We start from the raw sequence: 21,497 nt of genomic DNA, 5'->3' as shown, positions 1-21,497 counted from the left end.
AAGAGTCCTGGGAAGGAAGGAACTGAGCACTCAATTGTATATAATGTACATAATGGAGCGAAATTGGTTCTTTCTGTATTTGATAAACTGTCTTGCCCTTTGAGGGCAGAAATGCCCAAAAGCTTCATAAAAACCTATTAAAAAGAGCAATTACTGCCAGGATTTTCTCTTAAAGTAGTTGGCAGTTGCAGTTTGATTAATGACAGGAGAAGTTTCTCTTCTAGGTGATACACACAAGACGACACAACTCCACCAGGAATAACCATGCTGCAAGCATCACTTACCTAGAAGTGATTAAAGCAGCACTTGCTGTTTGGTTGAAAAAGTCAGGAACACCAGAAAGACTGGTGTTTCTCTCAAGCTGCAGATTTTCTTTCACTTTGCAAATGTTTTTTTTTAATACCTGCTGTAGCTGGTAGAGAGGTTTTCTTTTCTTTTCTTTTCTAATTTTCTAATGTGTTTTGTCAAAAATGTGACCAAGTTTATATGCTGGTTAGATCCCTTCAGACATGAGTGAGCCAGCTGGGTTTTACTTGAGAGTGGGGCACGTTAAACACAACAGTAACAAACATGCTTAAATTCTGTTCCAGTGGGAGACAATGCTCCTCTCTGCCTTTCGCCAACTTCTCCGTGCATCTGGAACAGTGTGCCACCAAAGTGCTGCTCTGGTGAGGCAGGGCTTGGGTGGTGGTGGGCACTGCCAGGCACTTCGGAGGCTGGAAGAGCCACGTGCACTGCCTTACGCGGTGACGCTCCGCCTCTCTTAGCAGCACGATGGCTCGGGGGTGCCAAGCCGCACCAGCCAGGTCTGACTGCGTGTACGGTGCTGAGGGAGCACCGTGGTTCCTGTTCCACCAGCTGGGCAGCAAACCCACTTCTCCCTGGTCATCACGTCGGCGTGACGGAGGAATGGGCGAGGAAGAGGATGTGACGGTGTTGGCAGTCGGTCTTGGCTGACATTACCGAAGGGGGAGTGCAGTACAACACACAGGCAAAAAATTTCTCAGGCATGGCCTGACTAACGCTGTTTGTTACAGTATACTGAGTACCTGTAGCACCATTAGGCCTAAATACGCAACGGCAACCACAGAAGGGGAGGACTTTATTTGCTTAGGGCAGCACAGTTATTACCACTTCCTCTCCCAAAAGGATGTTATATTTACACAGCAAATACAGAGCAGTTCTCTTTTATGGGAAATACCAGGTAGTGTCAAGTACACTGCTCCTACCAGGTGCCTGGGAGAAAGCGACTGTGAAAGCCCTGGCCTCCCCAAAATGGCTGTGCCATGCACATTCTTCCACAATCAAACCTCCAAGAGCAGACAGTTTCCAGACTGCATTAGGAATGACACACAGGAGAGTATTGACATTAAAAAATTCTTTTACTAACAGATGTAACTTTACATTGCATACAGCCTCGTTACATTTGAGTTACAGGTGTAATGCCAAGAAGTTTCATTCCGTTGGCTAGAACCGAGCGTGCAGCCTGAAAGAGACAGAGCCTCGCCTGGAAAAGAGGATTAGCCGTCAGCTTACGGTATTGCTACAGAGTAATGCGTGGCTCTCACGACAGCAGTGAGGAGCAGCCTGTCAGCGGTGAGAACACTGCACGCATCCTCTGTCCCCGTGCTGGGATTCGGACATGCACATAATCCGAGTACAGAGTAACACACCAGCGCTGGCAGAAGTCATGCCAGCTGTTGCTAGCCCATTGCAGTGTCAACAGAGGGATGCTTTTGTCAAGGAAGGGAAGCTGGAAAGGGGCGTCCAGCCCAGTCTCACACCCTCAGGGCAGAGCAACCAGAGGAGATGCCCGCACAAGAGCTAGCGACGACTAAAAAGTGAAAATCTTTCCTGCACCCCAGGCTGTTACAGCCTGAGGACACTGCTGGCACCCCTCCTCTCACTGTGCCTGGGTTAGAGGCTGTGTCAAGCAACTGTGGGCTGCTTTGAAAATGTCACTTCCTTATCATTGCCTTAGCTGTTACACAGCTGTTTGGGAAGGGTTCTATCAACCTTGCTCCAAAAAAAATTGTTCTTGAAAGCTGTCACATTTTAAGATATTTAGAAGTATTTTTTTTTACAGTATAAGGAACTGAAATTTTCTTAGTAGCTTGGACTTAGTCCATCTTCAAAGGCAGGAATACCTGCAGCATCTAAGCTCAAATACAGAGTGCAGCTCCATCAATTCCACTGAATTTTTTTTCCCCCCACAACACAGCTCAACACTTAAATGTGATTTCCTACCAAAATCAGATAGGTAATTGCTTTTGAAATAGATGACAGAGAAAATAAGAAAGGCAGTGTAATTAGTATATCATTTACTGAGCAGTTAAGAGGTCACACATTGCCTGGGAGATCAGCAGAAAAGAATTTGCAGCTATTTGGAACTGCACACTAACAGTTGTCAGCCTCCACGCTTTATCTAGAAAGGCAATGCAGACAGCTTGGGATATGTAGGTGGCGAGAGGGCGGAGACGGATTCAGTTATTTCCTAATTCTCTGACTTCCCACATAACCACTAATGGAAACCAGCAGAAATTAACCAGCAAGTTAAATGCTCCAATGTTTACTTTTAAAAAGTTCAGAAGGAAAGGCAATGAGAAGGAAATGGGTTTGACTGGGTTCAGAGCAGCTGTCCTTAAGGAGCATTCTTTTTTGGGAAGATCAGGCAGAGCAGCCCATTCCAGAAGGCACAGCCCTGAAAAGCAACCCCTGCCCTCTCAAAGCAGCCAGCCTGCCTGTTGGCACCTTGGCCTGCAGGTCCGTATTCACCCAAGTGGTGACACAGCTGGGTTGGCAAAGCCCTACGAGATCGTTCCTCGGGGACACTCTACACAGACTCCAGCCACGTAACAACGCTGTGCCATACCTGGGCCAGTTCAGGGGCGCTGCCTTTCACAGGAAGAGTTTTATGTGCCACGGCTGCAAGATGGCTGAAACGGAAAACACGGTGAGAATGGTGAGAATGAGCAAGTCTCTTGACAAGAGCAGTGCTACGGGCTACAGAAAGCAGCAGAACTGGAAGAGCCGCAACTGCAGCGTGCCAGAGACTTCTTTCCGGCAGCCTCTTTCACCTGGCTGAGGGAGAGCATGGTTTTCTGTAGCCTGCCTGCATGTTGTCAGGGCATGCCATCAACAACTTAATGCTCATAAAATAACCCCAAAACAATCTCTCCATGCCCCCACCAAAAAAATCCCCAAACTGGTCTGGAAAGATCCTTGAGAGCTTGCCCTGTCATTCCCAAGGTGCACGATTCCTTATACAATATTCCTTAACTTGTTAAAGCCTTCCCCACGCACAGGCTCTACCGCTTCTTCCAGCAAGTCTACTCCAGTGTTTCACTGTGCTGTTAAGTCAGACAGGTCCCTATGGGGACCCTCCCTGTGGAGGTCACATACGCAGTATTGCTTACAGTAATAATATGCTTTGTCCACCTCAACACATAGGCTGAGATCAGTGGTTAAAAGGGGTTTGGACAAAATTTCCTAGCTGAAATTTTGAGATTTGAGAGCATATTATCAGCTCAAATCTGCTCCTTAAGATATGATTAGTCCAGCATGATTTAAGGTTTGTACACTGGGTTACGGCCAAGTGATTATTTTTTCTTGAAAGCAATTAGTTGCTGAGGAGGCTCCTGGCTCCTTTCTTCCTGGTTCCAACCTCGAGCTCTACTATTTATTACTTGCTATCCTACTTTATACTTTTCCTGCTCCAGAGAAACAGTCCAACAAATTTACATCTTCCCACTATTTTTACTCTTCAAAGCAGTGCAGATGTGAGGGTTGCAGAGCCAGCTCAGGAAGACCTGTCCTTACTAGAGACGGACGCCAGTATCAGCGATCGCCTTACCTAAGTGTAAGGAGGTAGCTGACAATGTGCTTGGGTTGCAGATCCTGAGAAGATCTATATAGGACCTCATCATACCTATGAAGAAAGAAGAGGATTGTTTGGTGTTAAAGTGGTAGGAAGGTGTACTCAGATATAAGGCTCATCAGACTTGCTTAAGTCAGAACAAACACACAACCACAACTGCAGAATTAACAAAAATAATCTTCTGAACCAGACCTAAGCCATGTTAATTAGCACACAATTGATTATTTCTTCCTCATTCGCTTATTATTGAAGGAGATTGCTTCTGCTCCTCGTCATGCACACACTGTAGATGGCAGAACTCGGAGAGGCAGACTATAGCAAAGAGAACACAAGAGCTATATTTGCTCCTGGAACATTATGTCTGGTTTTACATTTCAACACTAATTGTAAGTTTCTAGGAGCAAAAAACATGTATTAAATAACCGAGGCAGTCAAAATGGTCCGTTCGAGGATGTTGCCTTTAATAAATGCAGCTTAGAATTTTAAGTAGCTAAAGGGAATCTTGTAACATTAGAAAAGACAAAAACAAAGTGGGTTTACATAATCCTGGAATAAAATTGACTTATGTAAGACAGTATTAAACCGGATAATACAGGCAGAGTCATGGAAATCTGTGGTTTTTCTTCATGTGTTCTGCTGTCCACTTGTGCACACCCTCTTTTTCACAGCCTGCAAGAAGTTACCAGCACCTCTGGGGTTGAACAAATTTCAAATTCAGTGGGGAGTGGACTTACTAGTCTTTGCTCAGCTCCCAGGCCCGTCCCCGCCAGCATGCCCCAGCTGAACTGCCCTGGGATCTTCCTCCTTTAAAGGCAAGCTGCAGAACTGGGAGTGAGCTCTGATCATGAGGGCTCAGTGGTCACATAAGGGCTACAGCACCAGGGAGGGAGTGCTGCTCCCCATTCCCTTGGCAGGTAAGCTACAAAAACATCTCTTACAGGTGCATTCAGCCACTCATCTCAGCCAGCATCCCCCAGGTGGCCACTGTTCAAACAGGGAAGGTTGCCACCCTTATACCACTGTGCAACAGATGTGAGACACACAAAATCATGGGAACCTCTGCATTGTCTCAGGGACAGCTCAGACAGCAGCAGCTGTTGGCCCCTCAGAGACAGGGACGTAGGTATAGAAAAATTACTGTTAACTTAACAAGCACCATCAAACAGCCATTAATAAAGCTTCATGAAGCAACAAAGTTGGTATCAAATGAAGGGGTCCTTCATTTGATACCAACTTTGTTGCTTTGTGAAGCTGCTGTTTCAGTGTTGGCCTATGACAACTTGTTAGGTTATCAGTTAAATAACTCCACTTTTGCAGGGATATACATGTGCACTGGTTTTGGCTGGGATAGAGTTAATTTTCTTCATAGTAGCTGGTATAGTGCTATGGTTTGGATTTGTGCTGAAAACAGTGTTGGTAACACAGGGATGTATTCATTACTGCTGAGCAGTACTTACACAGAGTCAAGGCCTTTTCTGCTTCTCATCCCACCCCACCCCACCCGCGAGCAGGCTGGGGGTGCACGAGAAGCTGGGAGGGGACACAGCTGGGACAGCTGACCCCAGCTGACCAAAGGGATATTCCACACCATGTGACATCATGCTCAGCATATGAAGCTGGGGGAAAAAGAAGGAAGGGTGGGACACTCAGAGTGATGGCGTTTGTCTTCCCAAGTAACCGCTACACATGATGGAGCCCTGCTTTCCTGGAGATGGCTGAACACCTGCCTGCTGATGGGAAGTAGTGAATGAATTCCTTGTATTGCTTTGCTTGTGTGCATGGCTTTTGCTTTACCTATTAAACTGTCTTTATCTCAACACATGAGTTTTCTCACTTTCACTCTTCTGATTCTCTCTCCCATCCCACCAGGGAGGAGTGAGCGAGCAAGCGGCTGTGTGGGGCTTAACTGCCAGCTGGCATTAAGCCACGGCAGCCCTTTTTGGTGCCCAATGTGGGGCACAAAGGGTTTGAGATAATGACAGATCTGACCAGAGCAAATTAAAACAAATTTGTGATAAGCATTCGTTATATTAGTTTAATAGTCACTGGTCACGCTGTTGATTCATTTGCTCTCAGAGTTGTTGTGCTTGTTCTCCAGGTTTTGCTGTGTAACACCTTACTTGCTGTATGCATTCCCTGTGGTGCTGTTTATCACCTCTAGGAGCTGGATTAAAGTTACCGCTTTGCTGTACTGTATAACCCTGGTTTATGGTATGATAAAATTATTGGTCATGAGACTGTACTCAGCACTGCTGTCATTCCTGTACTTCAGGAGCCACTTCTCGGAAACTATTAATAATTACACTTTTTGCCTCTTCTCCTTGGAGAACTGATCTATGGGGGAGACAGATGGGGACACTCCCTCGCTCCTTCACCATTCCCTTCTCCTTCAGGCTAGTTACAACAACTCTTGAGAAATTTTGAATATCCTTGGGATATTCAAACCAGCATCCTCCTACTGCTACGTCTCCTGAATACGGTTCAGGTCTTGTCTAGGGTTAAACAACTATTTAAGAATATCATCCAGAGATGAACCCCTGCGATGGGCACTGTGGCCACTCCAACCCCAGCGATGGGCACCGCGGCCACTCAAACCCCAGTGACAAACACTGCAGCTACTCAAACTCCAGCGACAGGCACTGCGGCTGAACTAGAGAACCAACCTGTGCCGGTATCAGTCGCCCCTATACACAAGAAGATTGGCTCATTTAGTAAGGGATGAAGATGAACCAGGGCCATCATGAGAAGAGGAGGAAGAGGCAGAACCCATAAATGAGACAGTAACACCTGATCCCTATCCCCAAGTGAACTGCGAGATACGTGAAAAGATTTCAGTCAGTGTCCAGACGAGCACATCATCACCTGGCTGCTCCAATGCTGGGATAATGGGGCCAGTAGCCCGGAATTAGAGGGCAGGGAAGCCAAACAGCTGGGATCCCTTTCTAGGGAAGGGGGCATTGACAAAGTGACTGGAAAAGGGGCACAAGCCCTCAGCCTCTGGAGATGACTCCTGTCAGGTGAAGGAAAGGTATCCCTTCAAGGAAGATGTTACATGTTACCCAGGCAAGTGGACCACCATGGGGAGAGGTATCCAGTACCCGAGGGAATTAGCTGTGCTGGAGGTGACTTATAGGGACCTGAACAATGAGCAGTTATCCAAAGATCCAGATAAAGTCAGGTAAACACAAACCATGTGGTGGAAGTTTGTTTGGAGTGCATCATCGCCACATGCCAACTCACTGGCAGTAATGATCAGGAAGGACAGAGAGGAGCCAACACTGGATGAATTGGCTGGCCAACTCCGGCAATATGAAGAAAGTCTCTCTTCCTCGCTACGTGCCTGTGTCTCAGCTGTGGAAAGACTGTCCAAAAAACCTGTCCTGAGAGTTGCAGCAACTCAAAGAGGATATGTCCTACTCCCCACCTGTACGGACCAGTATCTCAGCCGTTAGGTGTAAGTGTCCCTCTACGCAAGAGAGAGGATATAGTGGATACACACCACGGGGTACCCTGTGGTTTTACCTGCATGACCATGGAGAAGACATGAGGAAGTGGGATGGAAAATCTGCCTTGACTCTAAAGGCACGGGTACGTGAGTTGCAAGGAAAAACAATCAGAGTAGGGGTATTCCATACCATATGACATCATGCTCAGTATATAAACTGGGGGGAGTGGGCCAGGAGGCTGCGCACTGCTTGGGAACTGGCTCTGTATCGGTCAGTGAGTGGTGAGCAACCGCATTGTGCATCACTTATTTTGTATATTATTATTATTATTTTCCCTTCCTTTCTGTCCTATTAAACTGTCTTTATCTCAACCCATGAATTTTACTTTTTTTTTTCCTGATTAATCCCCAGTGGGATGAGGGAGAGTGAGTGAACAGCTGTGTGGTGTTTAGCTGCCTACCGGGTTAAACCACAACAACACGCTACCTTCAATCTACTATTCATTAGTCTGCAAAGTTAATGGTATTCAGAACTGGTCAGCTAATTTTAAGGGCAAGTGTTTGGCAGCTTTTCAAACAGCAGAAGCAGAGCCACGGGAAGGGGGCTTCTGACAACTCAGGAGTGTTTATCGTGGAAACTTTTCAAGAAGAGGCTACCCATGGCAACTCAAAAGGAGGACTGAACAGTAATTGTTACTCCTGAACTCATGGGATATTTAAATGTGAGTTTGTTAGCCACTGAGTACCTGGTCTAGTGGATAACCTAAATACTGCTTTCTGCTGGAAGTAAAGGCCCCCAGGAGATGTTTCATACAGATTCCATATGATGCCTGGCCAGGCTCAATGGCCTTTGCAATAAGCAGACCTGAAGCTTTATAAAAACAAGAGCCTTGCAGTGGAGCAACAACATCTGTTTGAAAATGGACATGTCTGGGATGCAGCGATCCCTGCAAATCAACCCAAAATACATTAACCCCATCAGTTTTCACACATAAGACAGGCAGCTATACACTAATCCGATAAAACGCAAGAAACAACCCACAAGTTTTCTGTGAAATACAATTGCACTGGATAAATAAGACACTACTGGTCTTATTTAGAGTGCTGGCTGGTCTTGCTGTTGCTCAAGAGAGCATATAGCATGCGATAAACTGCAGACCTCTTGAGGCAATTACCGTTAATGGCAGGACTCTGCAACCTACAGTTGCAGGCTGAAAGGAGCCACCTGGGACTCTGGTGCGACTTTTGGAAGTCCAAATTTTAAACAGATGCCCTCAAGAAGGCCTTAGTGTGGCCAAAGGAGTTAACTCTCTGGCACTGTGCAATGCGGTATGTAGGACCTCGCACTAGGAATTCTGAAAGCCTCAAATACTTCCAACTCCATCACAGGCTGTGCAACATGGACAACTCCCTTGTCTCCGTATTTTAATTACACACCTATGAAACAATGAAAACAGAAACTTTAAGACTTAATTAATGAAGAACATTACTGCTATTAGCAGGTATTAGCTGTGCACGTTCAGTAGCTCTGAAGGTTGTTGAGCTACTGAATGCGCATGCACATACTCCATTCCACCTCACCCAGGAGACACTTCCTCTCCCCTTTCCCACATGACAAAAACAGAACAAGAGAGGCCAAGCAAATCTGCAGCCGATGTTTATATAGAGCTTACCGTATTTCTGTGAAAAGAGGAAAAAATTAAGAGGCTCACATACACAGAGTATGTTCCAAATATTGTTTTCCCTCATGTCTTCTAAAGCCCACAAAGATTTCAAGTGAGGACTACTGTTGCAATCAGTATGACACGATAGACAAGCCACTGCCTGAAATAAACAGCCATTTTTCCTCTTATGATCGTGCAGTCTGTACCTGCTCATCAGGCTGGTGGCAAATCCAGAAGTTAATTTTAAGGAAACTGGTATTTGGAAAGAAAACTAGACAAACCTGAGAAGATGCTGAAGAACAGAGATGGCATCTGGCTCTTGCAAGCACGCCACATTAACATCAGTTAGCTGTGCATTCCCATGCATCTGTTCTAAACTAAAATGTAAGAATAAGAAACAAATGTTGGATGAAAAACTCTTGTTAGCAAAGCTGAACAAGAGAAACAGTAATTTGTGTTTTTAAGAAAAAAGGGTAGGCATCTTCCACTCAAGCTGAATGGAACACTGAGACAGACTAGCTGACTTCAGCCCAATATAAAAAAAAATTAAAATTTGTGCTAGCCATTCAGTATCAACAGGATTAGATACACATGGACAGCAGGTCCAGAAGCTGATGCTAAAAGGACTAGGGAGGTAGTCAATACTCTAGCAGTGGTACCCTAGAACCATCAATACCTAGATGATAAGGGAGTACAAGAGGAATAGACTACAGAAAGGGATCAGGCTTGCATGCTCTCCCTGAATATCATCTCCTATTACCATTGCCTGAGACAGAATACCAGGTTGGTACAGACCTTCAGCCTGATCCAAGAAGGTATGTTACATGCTTTTATGAAAATACATATCGATGTCTGCATTAAAATGCTCTGACAGATCACTATAATTGATAAAACTGTTCAAATTGGACTCTTCTGAAATTCTTTTTAAAAAATAATTAAACATGGCAGGTGTTTGACCCGAGTCAGCAGGAAGGGGTCTGCTTTTAACCTTGGTTACCAACAGTGGGAAATAACAGAATGTTAAAAAAAAAAAACCCACTAGCTACAGTGGTAGCCAAAAACATCTACGTTCTGTGATTTGGTATATTTTACAAGTATGGGCATTTTGTTTTTTACATCAGTTTCCTTAATCCTAGGGCCATCATTCTTCATCACTGACACCAACCACACAGAAAGGCTGTTCCTAGAACTGAGAAAGTACACGGACAGTTAGCTCAGCCCTGTGGAAATGAGGTGGAAATTTCATTTTAATTGGCTTGCTCTTCTGCAAAGTCTCAGTGATTCCTATTGTAAACCCACATCTCTGCTGAAAAAGTGAACATGTGTCATATTTAGGGAAGGAGTTAACACTACTACTTAACAAAACAGTAAGTTAATAAGGTTAAAATATATGGCAGACTGTACTTCTGCATACAAACGCTGCTCTTACCTATGGAGTCTGGCATGGGTGTACTGCAAGAACACACCTGTATCTCCACGACTTTGAAGAGCTCGATCCCAGCTAAACTGATAATCAGATGACAGAAGGCCCCGGAAGTCCTGGAACAATAAATTTATGTCACCTAGATATGGCTCTCCATCTCAATTTTTAACTTTTCACAGAAGATGCAAACACCTCGGGAGGCAGCTCAGACTCACCTGAATTATTAGTGCTGCAAGACCAACTTTCTCTGCTGTCTCCATAGGGTCTTCTATCTCTTTAGTTGCTGAAAAGAAACAGAAAAAGAAATAGTAAGTCTGTAGTAGCATAACGACTCCCTTGCTCAGACTTGGAGATGCCAATAAAACAGCATCTTCTAAAACTGTGAACTAGCAATATGGAAATTGTCAGGATGCATGCAGCAGGAAGTCCAGGATATAAATCTTTCTTAAAAGCTGAGATACAGCTGTTTCAGATGTGCTTTTTCCTACTTCCCCTAGTATGTGTAACGCAGATTTTAGGGTCAGAAGGGTTCACTACAACAGACTAGATAGACTACACTGAATTCCTCTTCACAATTCAGACAGCCAGTCTCTAAGATCAGGAAGAGAATGACAGGGCAATTCAGATTTTGTTTAAAAACTGATAAAAAACTCCAAGTGATACGGAGGCATAAATAATCAAGGAAAAATTGTTCCAATGGCTAGTGGAGCATTCACATGTACATTTAGGGAGTATTCACACCATCCACTGTAGATACCTAAACTGACTATACTCAGGGAATCTGAACTGAGAGAATCATGGAATGGTTTGGGTTGGAAAAGACCTTTAAAGATCATCCAGTCCAAACCCACTGCCATGGGTTGGGACATCTTCCACTAGACCAGGTTACTCAAAGTCCCATCCAGCCTGGCCTTGAACACTTCCAGGGATGAGGCATCCACAACTTCTCTGGGCAACCTGTTCCAGTGCCTCACCACCCTCATCGTAAAAAATTTCTTCCTTCCAATCTAAACCTACTCCCTTTCAGTTTAAAACTGTTGTCCCTTGTCCTGTCACTACAGGCCGTGGTAAAAAAAGTCTTTCTCCATCTTTCTTATAAGCTCCCTTTATATAATGAAAGGCCGTAATAACAGCATCTCCCCAGAGCCGTCTCTTCTCCAGGCTGAACAACCTCAGCTCTCTCAGCCTTTCTTCACAGGAGAGGTGTTTCAGCCCTCTGAGCATTTTCATGGCCCTCCTCTGGACCCGCTCCAACAGGTCCATGTCTTTCTTGTTCTGGGGACCCCAGAACTGAACACAGTACTCCAGGTGGGGTCTCACCAGAGTGGAATAGAAGGGGAGAATCACCTCCCTCGACCTGCTGGCCATGCTTCTTTTGATGCAGCCCAGGATATGGTTGGCTTTCTGGGCTGCAAGTGCACATTGCTGGCTCATGTCAAATTTTTCATCCACCAGTACCCCCAAGTCCCTCTCTGCAGGGCTGCTCTCAATCCATTCATCCTCCAGTCTGTATCAATACCAGGGGATGCCCCGACCCAGGTGCAGGACCTTGCATTTGTCCTTGTTGAACTTCATAAGGTTCACACAGGCCCGCTCCTCAAGCCTGTCCAGGTCCCTCGGGATGGCATCCCATCCCTAAAGCGAATCGACCACACCACTCAGCTTGGTGTCATCTGCAAGCTTGCTGAGGGTACACTCCATCTCACTGTCCATGTCACTGATGAAGATATTAAGTAGTATTGGTTCCAGTGTGGACCCTTGAGGGACACCACTTGTTACTGGTTTCCACCTTGGACATTGAGCCACTGGCATATAACTCTTTGGACACAGCCATCCAGCCATTTCCTTATCCATCTAACAGTCCATCCATTAAAACCGTATCTCTCCAGTTTAGAGGTAAGGATGTTGTGGCGGACCATGTCAAAGGCCTTACAGAAGTCCAGGTAGATAACATCCGTAGCTCTTTCCTTGTCCACTGATGCAGTCATTCCATCATAGAAAGCCACTAGATTAGGCAGACACGATTTGTCCTTCTCCCTGGACAGACATGACAAGAACCTCTCCAAAGCTCCTCTATCTAAATAGACTGAACTTAAGTCTATCATTACAAAACCTAATTAATCTGGAAGAGCCTAAGAGAGAATGTCCTCACAACAGCTTCAGAGACATGTCTGCAAAGCTATTTCCAGCTTTTTCACAACTCAAGTGATATTCTTCAGCAGATAAGCAGCATGCTGTTGTGTACAGAAATTCACCAAAGGGCCTGTTTCATTCCCTGTCTCACAGGGGAGTTCACAGGGCCAAGCTGGTGCTCCAGTTCATCAGAAGTACAGTAAACTTGCCTACATAACAGCACTTTAGATGCTGGATTTTCTGGGAAATCAATTACTTGCATTTGGACCCACAACCTTGCCCGGTAAAAAGATGATGCTTTTGACATACATAACGCTTTCTATTTTTAAACTCGGATCACAGTGCGCTCTACCAGGGTCTCCTCTTCCTGTTTTGTCGCTACTGAAGAGAAAGGAGGATTCTTATCATAGTGTTTTACAAGACAAATCTGTTCCACTTTAGCAAGCGCCAAGTGCATGCTTTTATTGTGGTATATGTAATCTATTAAATTTGCAGAGTTCAGCTTACATTTCCCTGTCCCAGCTGGTTTCCCACTAACAGCAGAATATGGAGAATTCAGATGTTCTCTTAAGGCACCACTTAAGCTGAAACAGTTTTGCAGTACAGTTTTAGTACACTTAGATTTCTGTCTTTTGTTTTGCTATTCCTTCGTGCCAGGTCATCAAAGCCAACTGAGACAACCTTGAGTAGTTCACACTACTCATACCTTTGCTATTTACAAAATTCAGAAAGGATTAAGCTTGAAAAGTGTGGGGATAGTTCATAGTCCTGAAAAGTCTCAGACTGGCTACTCATTCACAAAGACAAATATATTAGATTACATGATTACATTTTATAATTCAGACTTGTTTCAAAACAGAACGCCTGTCTCAGAATTCAGGCTTTTGTTTAGATGCTTGATGAGACACAGACAAAGCTATCTAAGAGAAAGTAAAGCAGCAAAGGAAATAACAGGCATTATAGAGAGGATTTACGTGGACTGCAGGATTCAGTGAGATGAGCAGAAAGAAAAAGGATGCCAATAATGGAAACATAAATAGCAGAAGAACTGTGTACAGTTAATAGCAAAGAAAGAGTTTATAGAATGGTATTTAACTAACCAGCTCCAGTTCCACACGGGCATGATTTTTAAAGCTAGCATTGGCTGTTAGATGCCCAGCTCCCAAAATCTTTTCAATGACAGCGAGGCATTATCATGCCACACAGAAGTCTGTAATATCTTCCACTGTGTATCCAAACACTTTTCAAACATTGAAAACATTGCTATGAGTCAGGGATTTAAGATTTCTAATTTAAGAAAGGGGAAAAGTAAGGCAGGAATTCAAACGTAAGGGGGAAAATTTCTGCAAGCACAGGTAGGATTTAGGATCTAACGGATAAGCTCTGGGGAATGCTGCAGTGCCATCTGAACACATTGCTTCTTGTAGCTGTTGTTCTGCCTACTGCTTGTGCAATGGAACACGGGTCTGCACCTCTGCCATGCTGGTTCAGTCCAGCACAAAAATAAGTGTGCTCTGCACTCAGCTATGATACTGACCCTTTAAATCAAAGCCCTAAGCTCCATTCTTCTCTGCAGTAAAACTGGTTTGAATCGAGGGTCACCCTTCTATCATTCTGCCTGCCCCCTCTTCTTCTTGTCCACTCTACAATCAAAATTATCTGGATTTAGAAAAGCTGAGGAGGCAGAGCAAGGAAGATACACACTACTTAACCTGATCAGTTAATTGATTCAATTCAGCACCTTGCTCCAGAAAGCACAAAAGGGGGCAGCATTTCACTGGGAACTGCTTGAATCTTTACTGCGTCGAGAAGAAACAGAACCACAGCCTGAGGTGCAGGCAAACATCCCCTTCAGCAGATTCTGCTGCGGAGCAGTGACCTCCCAGGGACTCCGGAAGCAGTCATGAGGCTGGGAGGATGACAAGGCAGTAGTTGCAGACAAGCTACAGTCAATCTTGCCAGAGAAAACTGTCAGAGCTACAAATCCTTTGGATGAAATCTGACTGTTCCCCGAGTTCCAGCCCCAATCCCACTATCGACTACTTTACCCCTCCAGAAAAAAGCAACTGTTGTCACCCAAAGGCAGGTACTTCCTTCCCAGTGCAGAAGCACGAAGAAATAATTTCAGTGAATGTTAACATTTGCAAATCTGTAATTTAGGGAAGTTCACAGAGTTGCAAAGGATTATTTTAACATTGTTTATATTATGGGAGATACAAAAAGTGCACAGACCAGGGCATATCACTGCGATTAGCCCAATGCAGGGAAGAGTGAAGGGTAGAAAAGACAACACATTTTCGATCAACACAGAACATCAAAAGAAATTAATAAGACCTGAAATAGCTAACTTTTTGAGGAAGCCATGTTTTGCAACATCCTTGAGCGAACTTCATTTAAAACATCTTCCAGGAAAATTACTTCTCCTCTCCGAGTCTTCATCCCTTGAACTAGACCAAAAGAGACATGCTGGCACCTGTGTTGAAAAGCAGCAGGACCTAAAATTACTTTTTAATCAAGAGAAATGTTTACAGTGTTTGTTCAGAGCTGGATTCTTTCCAGGAAACAGCAATAACAGCTGAATAAATAGCGCTCCAACGTGGGAAGCTTGGTGATATAATCAGTAACTCTCATTTCAGCAAGCAAAGCTCCATACTTATATAATGGGAAAATTATGATCAGAATTATGATAACCTGGTCATTTGTGTGCTCTTGGGAACCTCTCTTGCTACTAGCTTTAGTACAGAGGACTCAATGCAATAAATTGCAATAGAGTGAGGAGAGGCAGGATGTAGACAGATCAAATTACTGTGGCAACACAGATCTGTTAATAACATTAGAAAGGGAGTTATAATAATTCTATTGTGGCCACATTAAACTAAAAGTGTAATTAATCACTGCTAATAATAAAACATTCATTGCTTCTGCTTGCAATAATCCCAAGCATTATTCTCGATCCATAACCTAAGGTAATTTTAGTGCAACTTTAAGCACTGTGAAAGCAGGCAGACTAATACTCCTGAAGGCTAAAATCCTATATTTAACCACAAAAGACAAGCAGTCTGTCAGAGAGGAATGTGATTTAGTCTGCAGATCCACTACTGACCTTTGCTCAGATTGCTAACAAGATTCGTAATTAAAATGAATAACAGCAGGAATACATTTCCCCGCAATAGATATTTCAGGCCTGAAGCATCACTCATACTCAGATTCAGATCTCTGCTAAAATATCATACTTCAAGAAGTAACCGTTTAATATGTGATCACACAATATCCCAGAAGCTATGCCATAAAGTCTCTGAAAGATTGTTTCCCTTTTTCACGCCAAGCATTTATGCAAGACCTGTTAAATGCGAGACAGGCCTGCTTTTCACACCCTGAACACAGGGCAGTGTCTCCCTTTGCAAACAGAGCAGACCGACAGAAGCAGGCACATAGAGCGAAAAGGTTGGTGCCGAGGACTTGAGGCCCACATTGCACACAATTCTGAGGGTTTCGTTTTCTTATTTTTCCCTCCTTACTGGACTAGCATTAGTTGGGTCCTACAGGCCAAACGTCTACTTGCATTCTGGAGTTCATTAGCTGCACATCAGCAGCACATCTTGTAACTTAGTTTCATCCAAAATGCCTACATGATGTGCTATTCTCTTCAAAAGAGCACTCCACTGAAATGCTGACATACATAGTACCCATTCTTAAAAAAAAAAAAAAAAAAAGTTATATAATAAAATTCATAAATACATACCTTTCTGCCCAGTCATAACCCATGAGCTTCAGTATTTGGAACAAATGTTGGAAGTGATTGCTTTGACTTTTATCTGTCTAAGGAATAGAATTGGTGCATATTAGAAAACACTCCAAGTCTGATAAGGATTAGCTTTTAACAAACACAGAACAGCAGAGATACTGTGCCAGTAAGTCAGTGCAAGCAGAATTAAGACCTATGAAGACAGGCAAGACTTGAAAAATGTAACAGCTGGAACCTATGGAAATGGGATTTTGCATCTTGTCAGAAGAAGTAATCTACCTTTTCAAAAATTATTATTCCTAGGTCATGAAGGCAAAGCCACGAACTGAAATGAAACCTTGATGATCTTTAGTTTCACATAATCTGTTAGCTGCCCATCAAACAAAATGCCTCCATTTTCACTTCAGAACCTTGCTGCTTTTATTATATACCCATGTTTTACATCAAACTTTAAGGTTCCTTCGGCTTAGAAATAGAACACCTCTTCAAGCTCTCTGTCTCCAGAACCCACTAGTTTCTTTTTCCTCCAGCATGATTTGTGGAGCTTTACATTGTAAGTCACGTGCATAATTAAAAAAAAAAATATACATGATCACATTTTCATATTAATGATGCATCTTGTGCTCTCTTCCACTTCCAGTTGCTCTCTCCTATGACTAAGATAGTTTCTGATGGAAGTTTCTTTATGTCTAACAATGATCTTTGTGTTTCTAGGTACAGCTGTTGCTATGAAATTTACTTGCCTACCTAGTTGCTTTGATTACATCACTCAAAGGCTCCTTTATCCCTCCTTAAAAAACACTGAAGTGATAACCAAATAACCACTTTTTCCTAATTTGTTTGGTGTTCCAAGACAGGGAGTGAGCAGTAAGTGAAGTGCTATCTGCATTTTTTTCTCAACTGTACCATTGTACCAAGCTTCAAGCACCCGCCTCCTCTTTCACAGTTCCTCATAACCTGCTCTGCCCCTATGCATCACCTCTCTCTTGCCAATTCACAAGCAAGGCTGATAAATGGACAGTGGTGGTCATCATTTCAAACAAGGCCTTCCAAGCTCTTTTCCACACACCTTACATACGAGAGAAGCTCTCTCTACCTGTTACAAAGTCAGATCCCTCTCACTAAAAGATCTCACAATAAACTTTATAATAGTTAAAGACTAAAATGATCGGTGTTCTCACTTAAACCCATTAAGTTCTCCCACCTCTGGTAACACTGAGTAAAGTCCTAACCCACTACAAAGGACTGCCACAAAACCGCAGCTAAACTCAGCAAGGCTGGCAGTTCCCTCGTCTGTCCCACAGACTCTTGTAACAGTTCATGTTATCACCCTCTCATTTTATGACCCACTTTCTCAGCCCTCAGAAAGTCAGAAATGATAGAAATACTAACCATGTTATCCAAAACCAATGCAACCTTAGTAAGGTTGAGAGAACAGAACTAGACAGGCTCATCCGTGATTTCCAACTTGAATGAGACATAGATTATAATGGTCACATTGATGATGCCACAGACCAGTTTTGCTGACTGTCTGTTTGGGCTAGGCGTAGATCAAAGAGGCCCAGGTAAGGAAGTGAATGGTTACTGGAGTTCAGCTATGAGCTGCCAGTCAGCTCAAGACTATTGCTTCTGTACTTGCTCACTCCATTAGCTTAACATTCAGCCCCTAGCCTAATTTGTGCAAAATACCCACCCAGTTATTTTCTTTCTTTCTAATTGTTCCTTCTCCCTTGGTCCTTACTACCTTGTGGTATAAAAAAAATACAAATAATTACCTACCCACATGAACTAGGGAGGATGCTTCCTTAACTCCTAATGCATTGCACTGTCACAGCCACACTGCTCTTTGATGCCAGTGAATCTACTATGTTGCAGTCAGTAGAGGTAGCCTCCCCGCCAAAAAACCCAACAAAACCCCCCTGTTCTATCACCACCTGTGGGAATGACAAGTTAGTGGAAACTTCCTGAAGACTGAAAATAAAAGGAGGAATGTGACTTCACTAAAAGTTGCACTTTAAACTATCTGGGTATTTAATTTTATGCTTACTGATCTCTCCCTCTCCCCTGAATCATGGTATTTGCAACATCATATTGGCTTTTGAAAGAGTTGCACCGGAGAAGATTACCAAAAACATCACAAAGAACATGACAGAAACGTGCAGATTTTTTCCACGGGTCATTAATTGACTTCTCATAACAGAACATGGTTTTTAATTTTTTTTTTTTTCCTAAATCTAGGAAAAAAGAAAATTTAAAAGCATCATGTGGTATGTCCTTGGTAATACTAAAGCAAGAAAAGTTTCACACAAGTGAGGAGATAATCCTGCTATTCATTACTGATACTGCTGGAATTGTCTAAGAGCAAAATAATCAAACCAAGAAACATAAAAAGACTCCCTGTCTATGACTGCTCCAGATTGATTAAGCAGTACTTTATATGTCATTTCTACATAATGAAACCGAGGCACTGTTCAAAGCCATAAAAATTTACATTTCAGATAAGAGATCAGGACCATAGACTTAGATTCATTTTAGAACATTAATTTCTAAATTAACATTTTACAACCCCTTATAACGCTAACAGCTTTTCCTGATTTGTTTAAATATTAATTACAACATTTATAAAGAAAATACAATGTCAACTGAGTAAAAGTTCCTTTAAAATGAATTGCAATGAATTTTTAAAACAGAGAGTAACTCCAGAGCTGATTTTTCAGCTGTTCAGTGGGTCATGAACTGAAACAGAACCAAGAAACACTGCCACATTTGAGGCACAGTTGCTGCACAGTAAGGGTATCTATTTTACTGCCAAAAATACCATGTGACAAAGTCATACTGGGAGCAAAAGGCCCCCTGGATTATTGATGAGAGTCAGGCTCAGAAGTGTTTGGTGAATCTAGAATGACTTACCACATAAATCATAGTATCCCAGCTATGCTTATTCATTCGGTCTATAGCAGCAGCAAGATCTCTGAAAGAGATAACGAGAAACTATTTGGGATTTTCACTCAAACATACCTCATTACTCGCCTCTTGGGAAAAGAATCTACTCTTATGGAGGGAAGAGGACTGCCAGATTAAAGGGATCCATGTATGCCTTACACAAAGAAGAGGACATGTATATTTTGTTCACGACGTGTCTGAAATGTTTTTTTAAACCACCAGTTATGAAAATTACTGAGGAAACACTTCTTATGCACAGAGTAAGTCTGGTCTCTGTCTGCCTACTGGGACAATCAATCAACTGGGAGACTTGAGAGAAACAACCCTCTCCCGGAAAACAAACCCAGTGCTCAGCATTAGGTTACATGATAAAAAGCTCATGCTCATGCACAGAAAGTAGTACAGAGAAACAACTTGCACAAGCCCCTCCCAGGGCTGTCACAGGAGAGCCATCAGGCCCATGTTCCAGTCTGAAACCCAGCTCAGGGGTCACCAGGAGCAGCTCTCCGGACCACCTTCTGACTGAGGGAGGTTACTGCCTAAGGGACACAGGGTGCAAGGGAGAAGCATTTTACAATTGCACAAGACTTATTATGGGATGCTTAGGGGAAGAACCAAAGATGGGAAAAGAGAGGGAGAAGATGATAAAAGGGGCAGGCGGCTTGTAGACCGATTGCTGGTTAGCATGTTTGTCTGGTTGTGCCCTGCACCTGATCAGCACAGTCTGACCTGTCTTCTCATTAAAATCCATTTCAAACTTCTCCTGGGTGAGGGGGGTCTCTCTTCTGTGTACATGTATATTTGGAGGTCTAAGTATCAGCAACTGGAGTTGTGGACTACAGGTCATACAGGCCATGTATCTGTGATGCCAGCAACTGAAGGGACTGGAGGCAAGTCAAATTAAGTGATAGCAACTGGAGTCTGACCATGGGTTATGGGGGCCAAGGTGTCTCTGCTGCCAACAACTGGCATGAGGGAACACGTGTCCATATGTGATTGACACCAAATACCAAGCTGAACTAGCCAGCAAGTAGGGGAAGTGCCCTGGGAGCCAGGTACATGTGTGTCTTCAAAGAAGAGGCACCCAGAGGAGTCCATACTGTCGGTATCAGGGGGTCCAGGCCAACTGTCAGAGAGACCATGGGGCCTGGGGATTAACCGAGAGACCCACCTGTGTGTCTGTGTAGGAGGCAACAGGGGAGAGTGAGGATCCCGGGCCAGCTGCTGGATGGACCGCATGTCTAAGCCCAGTTACTGGAGGGATCTGCTGTGTCTGTACCAGCGACTGGAACGGGGCTATGGGCCCTGGGGGCTTGCATGCCCGGGTGCCAGCAAGCGGGCAGACCTGGAGATCCAGGGGGCCAGCTAATGGGCAGACTGAGTGTTGAAGCTCTGCTACTGGAGAGATCCACGTTGTGTATACATACTCTATACATATAATATATATATATGTAATATACGCATACATACATATATAGACACACACATATATACATAATACTTATGTAGATATTATATATCACATACATACGTGTATAGATATACACACATACATACGTGTGTATGTACATACACACCTGCATACATGCTTCACACTATCAGACCTTCACCTGAATCAGCCAGAGGGCAACAAAATGAAGCCATTTGTGCTGTCTGAGTGCTGAGTGGTTTTGTCTGGGCTGCCCTGTTCAGTTGGCTCTGTGTATGTATGTGTGTGTTTGTGTGCCTGCTGGGAACAGCTGCTCAGCCTCTCTACTGGTGGGACCTGTGGGCATGGAGCTGTGGCAGCTGTGCCTCTATCTGGCTACAGGATTCAGCAGCTCCCTACTGTGCAGGATTGACTGCAGCATCTCTCTAATATCCTTGTCCTGAAAAGCTGTACACAGTTTACCCTGAGGGCTAGACATCTGATTTATTTACATTACTGGCACAAAGAAACTGTTAAGGCTTCCATATTAAAATACCCAAGAGGAATTTTAGTATACTGATGAGAAGGCAGGAAAACAGCGATAAAATTGATGGTATAGTGCTGGTGGTCCACTGAGTCAATGAAAACATGGCTGAAGCAGCCATTTTTTTCTGCATCACACTGCCAATAAACATTTTAAGCAATGGTCTTTCTAAAACCTTCATTATTTGGCAAGTGTTTATTAGATGAAGAGATCCCAGCTTTGTTTTCAAAGTCATTAGCTGGAGAAAATACTGTAATTTACAGAAATAGGAGATTTACTAACAGACTGCTTAAGGGGAGGAAAAGTATTTAAAAG

The 21,497-nt window shown here is 43.6% G+C and overlaps 1 protein-coding gene across 1 annotated transcript in view; it reads right to left on the bottom strand.

Moving 5' to 3' along the window:
- Positions 1–1,420: 1,420 nt before the first annotated feature.
- Positions 1,421–21,497, bottom strand: part of RARS2 (arginyl-tRNA synthetase 2, mitochondrial) — a 43,326-nt gene continuing 23,249 nt past the window's right edge. Inside the window, exons 12-20 of the mRNA XM_075707496.1 lie at positions 19,198–19,258; positions 16,285–16,361; positions 14,891–15,015; positions 10,625–10,692; positions 10,416–10,525; positions 9,268–9,363; positions 3,854–3,928; positions 2,873–2,936; positions 1,421–1,507 (exon numbers count right to left, since the gene is read on the bottom strand). Of these exons, the coding sequence (XP_075563611.1) occupies positions 1,421–1,507; positions 2,873–2,936; positions 3,854–3,928; positions 9,268–9,363; positions 10,416–10,525; positions 10,625–10,692; positions 14,891–15,015; positions 16,285–16,361; positions 19,198–19,258 (763 nt within the window). The remainder of the gene's footprint in view (positions 1,508–2,872; positions 2,937–3,853; positions 3,929–9,267; positions 9,364–10,415; positions 10,526–10,624; positions 10,693–14,890; positions 15,016–16,284; positions 16,362–19,197; positions 19,259–21,497) is intronic.

This window comes from Pelecanus crispus, chromosome 3 (assembly GCF_030463565.1).
Source record: "Pelecanus crispus isolate bPelCri1 chromosome 3, bPelCri1.pri, whole genome shotgun sequence".
NCBI lineage: Eukaryota > Metazoa > Chordata > Aves > Pelecaniformes > Pelecanidae > Pelecanus > Pelecanus crispus.
The sequence above is the reverse complement of the archived record's forward strand: the minus strand, read 5'-3'. Positions and strand labels throughout refer to the sequence as shown.